Source organism: Petromyzon marinus, chromosome 55 (assembly GCF_048934315.1).
Source record: "Petromyzon marinus isolate PM22_M1 ecotype Great Lakes invasive population chromosome 55, UKy_Petmar_22M1.pri1.0, whole genome shotgun sequence".
In the NCBI taxonomy this organism is placed as follows: domain Eukaryota; kingdom Metazoa; phylum Chordata; class Hyperoartia; order Petromyzontiformes; family Petromyzontidae; genus Petromyzon; species Petromyzon marinus.
Genome location: NC_133721.1, coordinates 9,647,768 through 9,658,679, shown reverse-complemented (window position 1 = coordinate 9,658,679; position 10,912 = coordinate 9,647,768). Strand labels below are relative to the sequence as shown.

At 46.3% G+C, this 10,912-nt stretch overlaps 1 protein-coding gene across 3 annotated transcripts in view; it reads left to right on the top strand.

Annotated features, from left to right (window-relative positions):
* The first annotated feature begins 71 nt into the window (after nucleotides 1–71).
* Nucleotides 72–10,912, top strand: part of TRAF3IP1 (TRAF3 interacting protein 1) — a 39,505-nt gene continuing 28,664 nt past the window's right edge. Inside the window, exons 1-4 of one of the 3 annotated variants that reach the window (XM_032974960.2) lie at nucleotides 72–451; nucleotides 6,173–6,241; nucleotides 7,516–7,677; nucleotides 10,162–10,287. In XM_032974960.2, coding sequence (XP_032830851.2) covers nucleotides 329–451; nucleotides 6,173–6,241; nucleotides 7,516–7,677; nucleotides 10,162–10,287 — 480 coding nt within the window. In that variant the 5' untranslated portion in view covers nucleotides 72–328. Of the gene's footprint in view, nucleotides 452–482; nucleotides 1,323–6,172; nucleotides 6,242–7,515; nucleotides 7,678–10,161; nucleotides 10,288–10,912 lie in introns of those variants that run through there. The other 2 variants (XM_032974961.2, XM_076052340.1) reach the window with 2 other exon arrangements.

Sequence of the window (10,912 nt, the reverse complement as noted above, 5' to 3'; positions counted from 1 at the left end):
AGTTTTTGTTTGAAAGCAAACCAAAAAAAATCGCGTTTTTTTTTACACTACACAAAAAACTGTCGGTCACGTGAGCCCCCCCGGGGCTTTCCGTACCGCCGGTGACGTCACGCGTCGCCTTGGCCACCGCGTTGAGGGCCGCGCGCTCACTTCGCGCGCTGCATTGTGGTCGAAGCCCCACCACGGCCGTCGCCACCACCGCAATAATAACAAACACACACACACAGACAAACACAAAATTATCTCCTCACAGATTACAACAAACAACGACGAACGTCTCCTCTCGCGCGATTGACTTTGATTGACTTTGATCCCTCGCGCGCCCACGATGGACGTGAGCGCCATGAAGCGCACCCAGGAGACCCTGGGCCGCGTGATCCGCAAGCCGCCGCTCACGGAGAAACTCCTCGGCAAGCCTCCGTTTAGATTCCTCCACGACGTCATAACCGAGGCGAGTCTCGTTATTACATTACACACTACAGCTATAGCATGGCAGTGCTGTGTAACACACCGCAGTGCCCACGGTGTAGCTGTAGAAACGGCAGCGTTGTAACACTGCATGCTCACACGACGTCATCACCGAGGCGAGTCTCGTTATTACATTATACACTACAGCTATAACATCATAGTACTAATTGTGTGTAACACACTGCAGTGTCCACGGTGTAGCTGTAGAAACGGCAGCGTTGTAACACTGCACGTTCACACGACGTCATCACCGAGGCGAGTCTCGCGTTATTACGATCTAATTATTACATTATACACTACAACTATAACATCACAGTACTAACTGTGTGTAACACACTGCAGTGCCCACGGTGTAGCTGTAGAAACGGCAGCGTTGTAACACTGCACGCTAACACGACGTCATCACCGAGGCGAGTCTCGCGTTATTACGATCTAATTGTTACATTATAGACTACAACTATAACATCATAGTACTAATTCTAGATTTAAAGCTTTCGTGACTGCAAGGATCCATGCTCTTTGGTTCTATTGGGTAAGTCACGTAGGTAAAAAATATAATAAATGTCAAGGCGCTTTGTTTCTTCTCACACAGCTTAAAGGTCGCGATCTGAGCGTGGCTTTTTTCACTCCAGCGCTGTCCTCCAGACAGTCTCGTCCCTTCACCTGATGAAGGCCGCTTGTGCTGTGGCCGAAACGTCGTGATTTTTGTTATTTTATTTTTTTACCTACGTGACTTTACCCAATGGAACCAAAGAGTATCATAGTACTGTGTGTAACACACTACAATGCCCACGGTGTAGCTGTAGAAACGGCAGCGTTGTAACACTGCATGCTAACACGACGTCATCACCGAGGCGAATCTCACGTAGCAATATCTTTACATTATACACTACTACTATAACATTAAAGTATTGTGTAGTGATAACAGTACAGCACACTACAGTAACAATGGACAGGGTAACGCGCTGTGTTCTAACACCGATCAGGCTCGCATCCACGGCGTTATCACAGAGGCGAGTTTATACCATCATTAAATTGTATACAACAATTACTACAGCATTACAGTTTTTTTTTGTGTTAACAGTACAACACACTGCAGTGCCCACGGTATAACTATCGATACGGTAACGCGCTGTGTAACACGCTATCAACAGTGTAACAATCGGCACGGTAACGCGCTGTGTTGTAACACAGCATGCTCACACACACTACGTCATCACAGAACCGCGTCTCGCTATACAATCTCATTACATTGTACACCACCACCACTACTATAACATCGTGATAGCTGTACAACACACTGCAGTGTCCACGGTGTAACTATCGACACGGTAACGCGCTGTGTTGTAACAGCATGCTCACAGACACTACGTCATCACAGAAGCGCGTCTCGCTATACAATCTCATTACATTGTACACCACCACTACTATAACATCGTGATAGCTGTACAACACACTGCAGTGTCCACGGTGTAACTATCGACACGGTAACGCGCTGTGTAACACGCTATCATCACACTGAAATGAATTACTACACGACGCTATCACTGTGGTGTGAGTCACGATATAATGGTAATATATAAAACACACGTAAAGAATATGACAACAATGCGACACACTGTGTGACTATAACATTCACAGTTGAGACAACTACAGGCAGCGCGCACGGTGTCATCGCCATGCGATTTGCGTAATTACAATCACGTTCAATGCAATGGAACATAACGGTCGTGCAACTAATTTCTTTAGAACTGCTTTTTGTGTGTTTAGTTTGTTGGTTGGCAACGTACGGTGCGAAAGAAGTTCAACATACATCCACAACATAACACTCGTACATCTCACCAGCAGCGGTGATATAACGTACTACAACAATGGAGACATAAATATCACATTGCATAGAACTGTTATAGCCATTATAGTAATACAACATAGTAACAGCACAACGGTGTGCATTGTGCAACTGTGAATACAGCACTCACAAGGTAGCAAGTCATTACCAAACTACTGGAGTAAATCCCGATCAATAAAATGACAATACTATAGAAACCATACTCTATACCCTCAATCACTCACTGGTGAAACACAGTACAGCTGTGCCATTATAATAGTACAATAACAACACTAGAACACTCATTCTGCACTGCAGCAACAATATACTATATTAAAAAAACTTTGTTTATTTTAACCAGGTAATGCCCCCACCGCGCTATACTCTATAGCTCTTTTATTAGAAGTGACCTGGCCACACAAAAATGATAGTTCACCGAGGTGGCTCGTCGGCCAGACACTCTAAACGCGCGTTGATTCTAAATGTGGAGGGAAAAACCAGAGGGGCCAGAGAAAAAATCCACGCGACCACGGGGGAGAGAGACACACAAACTCCAAATATAAAGGCGTCAGGGTCGGGATCGAACCCACGACCTCCTGAATACCTAGCGAGGCAGTTAACATCTCACCACCATGTGCATAGCTCCCTGGTGGCTTCCTACTTATCGGAAGGAGTAAACGTGCCGATGTTTTCATCTCCACCAATGTGGAAAATGGCCCAGGCGGTGTACGTTGTACACTTCAAACGAGATGGGAAATCTGCCCTTAGCTGCAGCTCAGATTTATGCCTGACATGTAAAAAGGTAAATTATCGATTCATAGTTGCTTTGTCTTGGGTTAATTTGCGTAGGTAGTTTGTTGTCCTTCTCCCGCACCTCCGATTAGCACGGTTGGCTACGTATGGTGCGAAAGAAGTTCAACGTACATACGTAGGTACAGTGTCAAATGTTAACTATAACCCTCCACCACCCGACGGAGCGAGGTTTCGTGATCTTCTACGCCGTGCATCTTTATGGGCAGAGGGTCGTCCCGCATGAAACTTTAACGAGCACGGTGGCATGGGCCAAGCTGTATAATCCACCATGCCACACTGGTCAAGTCAGATCGTCTCTCTCCGCTCAATCGAGTCTGAGGTGGCGATCATCTCCTTGGACGCAATTAAGCCACCGGTGGAGATTCTGCATTGCTACAGCGGGGCCAGTCTCCTCACAGGACAACCACATTTTATTTTCCACAAGAGGAGTACCGTGCTTATTTTTTTGTATGACTGTGAAGGGTGGGTTGAGTAGAATAGTGTTAGACTTGCCCCTTTAACATACCCGACGATTACTCATTTCCTACCTCGTACCACGAGATATTATCTTCTTTGGTTCTTTCGGGAAAGTCGCGTAGAATGAGAATAAAATAAAATAATAAATTAATAAAATTAAATAAAACAATACAATTCTCACGACGTTTTACTGTGTTATTTTATTATTTTGTTATTTTATTCTCATTCAACGTGACTTTACCGAAAGAACCAAAGAAGATGAATCCTTGCAGTCACGAAAGCTTTAAATCGTAACACGAGATATTAATCGATAAATTCAACCCAAAGTAATCCGTAATCACGATGACTGAAATGAGTGAAAATCGTCCACTCTTATAATTAATTGCTTACAACCTCTTAAGAATTGACAACAATTTTATCATGCGGAAGATTCAATTCAACTTATCTTGGACTCGATACATTTTAATTGGTGAAGCAGTGCGTCCAAACGTACATTGCGTCTTCTCACGATGCATCATTGTGTGGATGTTGTTCTCGTCGGCTTGCATAGATAAATGACATTGCGAGCTCGGATAATAAGGATTACATGAGGAGCAAACAGATCAGAGGCACTCGTACGATATTCCAGAGCAGGAACTAATGAAGCCAAGCGCGAATGTGTCCTTCTGTGTGTTTGTTCGTGTTCCCGATTCAGATGAAGAGGAATGCGTTTGGTGGCCGTTGCGTAACAATTGGCGAAACACGTCTACCAACAAACCGTGTTGGCACTAGCAACAGTGTTTACGTGGCCTCACTAATTGCTTCTTGGCGAGCTCCATAATGGGACAAGGCATGTTGCAAAACGTGGCTCCGTTCTCTCCCGCGCTGCTTGGAGAGACAGCTGTTCACCCTGTCCTGAAGTGGCCGTAGCGCAGGTTTTATCCCGGACTGACCGAGCGCAATTGCAAAGTTTATCCGGCCCTTGTGAGTCAAGCGGTCGGTTCATAATCATCCAAATTGTCCTGCTGGCTCACGTTCAAAAGTGAAGGTCGGAGCTACGCTCCGATTCATCGCCCCCTCTCTTTTTAAACTTCACTGAAAAATAACTCGGGCGTCCCATTTGTGATGACTGTATGTTCGCAACAGTTGTTCCCGATTTCAAATCGTTACCGCTCGTGTATGCACTGGAGTAGGAGGGATACCATTATAATCATACAATAACAACACTAGTGGCCGGCAGTTAACTTTTTAATGCAGAAATGAGAGCAAAAAGAACTTAACACATTCGTCAAATAACTGCCTCGTAAGGAAATAACATATAATCGGTAAATGTATTTGAGTTTTATTATTTGCACTTGTACACCACTACAAAAGTAGTATCACAAAATATATTTGTAGACTCATGCCAGCTCTGACACTGGATAATGTGCGTAATAAGGCAGAGAAGTTTAGTTGGGTCCATACATACAATAACTTTATTACCAGTTGCGTGTCCATTGAGACAGAAGTCCCTGTTGCAAGGGACATCTGCAGTGTGGAGGAATATAAAATAATCTCGGTGTGACAGACACATACAACCCATTCATAAAAATCAACAAAGGCAAGTCAAAAATATATTCACGATACATATTGTGCGGGTACACTGATTAAATAACCTTTCAGCCATACAGTTCATACAGAAAGGTTGTGAACATGATGTTCCGTGCAACAGTCGCTAATATTTAACAACATTGGTGTGCGTTTTTTCAGAGTCATCTCTTCCTATTTTTATTTTTATAGCAGCGGTCACGAATGACTTGATCTTCGTGCCTTTTGCACACTGGCCGACCCTAGTGATTCAAGTGGTAGGCTGTCGATTAGTAAACCACCTACTATTATGAAGACGATAATCGTTCTGCCTTTGCTTTTAAATCCATATGGGTTACAATGTTTTTTCCCAAAAGTTTTTTTTTTTACTTATTGGCTATGCCAGGTGACGGTGGGTAAATGACACATTCATATTTACGCGATCTAACACAAAAAAAAAATTCCTTTCTTATGAATAATATTGGTCGCGAAAGCCTGCGTGTTAAATTGGTCAAATGTCTAACGGCCTTCCACTTAAATTTGTGGGTTTGGCTGCTGTCTTACACAGCGCGTGCAATTGATGCCGTTTTCTGTATTATAACAATCGTTGTGATACATCGGTGACTTATTATCTGAACCGATCCTGGGCCCTCTCCGAGATCGACTGAGCCTCAAATGAGTACCTGGTGCGGTGTGTGACCAGCGCCACTGGGGAGATGGAGGCGGTCGGACATGTGGTGCTGGCCAACACGCCTGACCGCCCTTGCATACCGCGCCGGTTTTCATCGCTGCTGCTCACTAACAGCACTTGCTCCAACAAGCTGTTAAGGCTATAAAGGGGATATCTTTAGTGGTGATGATGGTGGTGGTGGTGGTGATGATAGTGCCACTGGTTGGGCAGTCGAAGTCTTCGTCACGCTGAATTAAATTTCAAACCCCTTAAATTCACTAATAAAAAAACACAATCTTTATAATACGCGCAAAGGCAACAACGATGAACAATGCCGTCTGTTTGACCGTAGCTTGGTTGCTGTGTGGTTTTTTTTTTCTTCTATCCTGCAGGTGATCCGCACAACTGGGTTCATGAAGGGACTTTACGGCGAGTCAGATATGAAATCGGACAACGTGAAGGTACACACCAATTCCCCGTTTCCCGTTCCCTCCGATTGCAGCTTTCCAACTGTTCAGTTCCGTTCCGTGTCCCTGGCTGACTTGCAGCGTTGAGCGGTGGCCCTTCAGTGTTGAGTGAGCGAGGTCAGTGGAGGACACTTTCCAGAAGTGTTTGAGTGGTGGAGTGATCGTCCAGGGGCCTTTGACTGACATGACTGTGAGGCTGTGTTTAATGGCCGGAAAGGGACGTTTAGTTACGACTCCTACGGCGTAATTGGGTTTTATTGGGATTAAATAATTGTTTAAATATCGGCAGTGGCGTGAGACCCCATTGTGCACCGCTCGCTATATTGTAACCTCTCGCTTCACGCGTGTTCAGCGGTGCGATACAGTACGCGGAATGATGCAGTTCGAGTTATTTGCCGCGCGGTATCACTGCACGGGCGAAGTAGCACATAGTATCTGGCCAAACTTTATCGTTGCACAGGAGAGGGAGGCCAAGGTCACCTTTGTGACATGACGCGAGGCAGTGTTTAATGGCCAGAAAGGGATATTTAGTTACGACACCTACAGCGTAATTGGGTTTTATGGGGATTTAAATGATCGCTTAAATATAGGCATCGGAGCGAGCCCTCATTGTGCACCGCTCGCTACACGGTAACTCCTCGCTTAACGCATGGTGTTCGCATTACAATATGTTTTCGCTGTAACGCGGTTCTTCCAGTTATAAGAATAGGTTTTACCCTTTCTAGCAATAAAACAAGGAATCATGTCTGCATTAACCACATATACTTGTGGTGAACATGCAAACAAATACAGTGAAACCTTGGATTGCGAGCATAATTCGTTCCGGAAACGTGCTTGTAATCCAAAGCACTCGTATATCAAAGCACTCGTATATCAGTTGTGATCACGTGACGCTCGGCAGACAAAGAGTATACGTACACTACTCGTATTGCAAGACCTCGCTCGTTTATCAAATTAAAATTTATTTAAAAAATTTGCTCGTCTTGCAAAACACTCGCAGACCAAGTTACTCGCAATCCAAGGTTTTACTGTACTCTGGTTGCATTGTCTTTGAAACCAATTGGTCCACACCAGAGACAGCTTTCTTTAGAGCCTAGTCTCAAACAGTGTTTGACCAGAGGATGCCAAAAGGCGAACAGCACAGAGACAATGCCACTATCAGGACATTGAGAGCTCGGAGTGAGCAACTCAATTATCCGTCCCGCGATCTCACTGCACGTGCATGCGTGGTAGCACATCGTATCGCGCCAAACTTTATCGTTGAACAGGAGAGGGAGGCCAAGATCACCTTCCTGCAGAAGGCCATCGACGTGGTGGCGATGGCGTCGGGGGAGGCCGTGCCGGTGCGTCCGTCCAAGATCGTTGCCGGCCACGAGCCGGAGAGAACCAATGAGTTCCTGCAAGCCCTCGCACAGTGCTGCCTCAGCAAGGTGGGGGCGGTGGGACGGCAGCGTCGCGCAGCCACGGCGGCTAGGAGATGTTGATTACCTCGCCTGGTATACAGGAGGTGGTGGGTTCAATCCCAACCATGACGACGCCTGCTGCTGTATGTTTGGAGTCTGCGTCTCTCGTCATCATCACGGTGGCTAGGAGATGTTAACTACCTCGCCTGGTGTACAGGAGGTGGTGGGTTCGATGCTGTATATTTGGAGTTTGCCTTTCCCTCTCTCTTTCTTTCCCCGTGGTCGCATGGATTTTTCTCCGGGTCCTGCGGTTTTTGCCTCCACATTTAGAATCAATTTGCGTTTCAAATATTTGGTCGCTATAAATGTTTGCACTATAAGCCACTTGCACACATATTCTCGGTTCTTTCGGTAAAGTCACGTAGAAGGGAAACAATTAAATAATAAAAATATGAAACAATATAATTCTCACGACGTTTCGACTGCAACACAAGCAATCATCATCAGGTGTGAAAACCACAACAAGAAAATTTGAAAAAAGTGGCGTTTTTTTAACGTTAGCACCACAGATAGCGGTTTGACAGTTTGTTCAGAAAGACTAGTCCATCTATGTTTCGGAAAAGAGGAGGGGGGAGACGAAAAATAATGCATGCGGTCTGAAAGCCACTTTCAGCGTGATCAATCAATTAAGACCCGAAATGGTTTATGAAATCCTTCTAATTGCTAAGCCAGAATCCATCTTCTCAGTTGAAATTGTCTCTGTGTTTGTAAATGTGGATAGCCTCATGAACGAATCTCTCATGGTAGCCAGATGGCTTGCAAAGAACCTCTGTCTTGGAGAAGTCAATGTCACGTGAACCTACTGAATTATAACAGTGATCTGTCATGGCCGAGGTGCTTTATGTTCACGAATGCGGTCCGAGACATGTCGTTTGGTTTCTCCAATGTAACTACTACCACAGAGGCAACTTAATTACAGACGGAACCAGATCACGGATTTTATGTAATGTGTTGAATCGGACCTGGATCTTGTGTTTATTCAAGATTTTGGAGATCTTTTTTGTGATCCCCGCAATGTAGGGTAAAGTGATGGTTTTGAAAAGCTCCTCAAGAGGGTCCTTCTTAATTGTTGGAGTGATAGCTTTGCGGATTGTGTAGTTGGAATAACCATTAGCCTTAAGAGCTTGGTGTACATGCTTGAGTTCACTGGCTATGTGTTCCTGGTCGGATATGCATTGGGCTCTATGGTACAGAGTTTTGATGAGAGAATTCTTCTGTGATGGATGGTGGTTGGAATCCGGTTTCAGATAAGCATCCGTATGGGTAGCTTTCCTGTAGACAGAGTGGCTCATTGAACCATCAGGTTTCTTTTTTATTAGAACATCCAAAAAAGGGAGCTTGCCATCTTTTTCGACTTCCATGGTAAATTTTGCACACGTTTAGCGAATTTGGGCTGCAAGAAATTTCCACGCGATTATCCACTTCGTTGAGCTCTCATTTGTGGCCAGGTCGCTTCTGAAAAAGAGCCATACAGCTCAGTGGGCCTTACCTGGTAAAATAAAAAAATAGTTTAGCCGCATCAACAACGGGGACGCACGTTTATGGCATTACCTTTTAATGCACGCTAATACGTGTCTAATATAATCTGCTGCCACAGCTTATTGAGCATCGTCCCGTGCCTTGTTGGGGGGGGGAGGGGAGGATTGTCGGGATTGATTTGACCGTACAGACGGACGTACATTGAACTTCTTTCGCACCGTACGTAGCCAACCGTGCATATTGGAAGTGCTGTGACGATCCACCACGCCACCGTCTTCCTCCCTTCCTCCTCACGATTTGGTCATCCGTCTCTCCCCATTCAGGCTCGCGGCGCAAGGCTGAAACAAACTCATTTCTAAACTATAAAATGGAACTATTTTTTTTATTATTTTACCAGGTAAGGCCCTACTGAGCTAAAAATCTCTTTTTTTTAAATGCGACCTGGCCACAAATGAATTGGCTTATCACGTGGAAATGTAAAAATACTCAAACGTATGTTGTTACTAAACTCCAGATATACAGGTGACAGGGTCGGGATCCAACCCACGACCTCCTGCATACCGGGCGAGGGAGTTAACATCTCACCACATTTGTCAATACCAACAAACTAAACACGAAAATAAGTTCTGAAGAAAGCAGTGCGTCGCCACGTTGTGCAGTGTCGGTCGAAGAGGGCGGCCGTCGTAGACATTGCATCCGAGTCATCATCATCGTCATCATGATCGCGATCCATGGGCAGATAGGCCATAGGTGTCCACTGCACATTTCGTCACTTGTTTCCGCTTTCCTCTGCCTTGTTCCACTATGCTCAAGTAGTGTCCCTCTTATGTCGCGTATCGTAGTAGCCGCACAGGACAACGATGGATCTTGCCGCGCTGCCTTCCGCCGAGCTTTTGCGCATGGCGCCGTTGTGCCTCTCCCCCCCTGCCCCCCCTCGCACCCCCTCCCTCCCCCCCCCCCCCCACACCGCAGCTGCCCAGCGAGGACGCGGTGAGACGCGTGCTCGCCGGGGAGAAGCCCGACGCCAAGAGCGTCGCCGCGCCGGCAAAGACGCAGGGCAAGGAGAACCGCGACGAGCGGCCGTCGCGGCAGAGAGAGGTGCGGCCCCTTCGCCGCCGCGTCACGCCGCCGCTGTCCTCCGTGCGGCGGCCGCCTGACCGTCGGCAGTGGTGCCAGATGCCCGCGAGGTTCTGATGTCGTGCCGTGGTGGACGTTCCGGACAGTCCGAATCAGAATATTAATTTATTTATACGGTCTGTTCCCCTGCAACTCGGTCGTAGTTGCGTTCCTGAAAAATCGCGTGATAATAATGAATGTATAATGTAGGGAGTAAAGCACAGTCCGCGACAATGCAGAACAAAGACTGAGGTGCGTGGGTAGCATCTAGGTCCTAGGAGCATCTAGCAGCGTCCCAGTGGTATGTGTGATGCTACGCCGAGGTAGCCGTTACGACCGCTTATTCCTACTCGCGCGACGTGGTTCCGTCCACTCGATCGCGTTATATCCAATTTGCATCCGCGTTATAAAAAAACCTGTTCCCTAATTACATTAGTCGCGTTACATCCAACTCGCGTTTTGAAAACAACACGCGGCGTTATACGAGAACGGACTGTACTGGAGGAATCCGATGATCATCGCCCGCTCGCCCCACGACCCCTGTCCTCTGGGGATTTGTCAAAATCGGCACGGCTTGGATGGAGTGGTACTCGCCGTGGAAATGTGG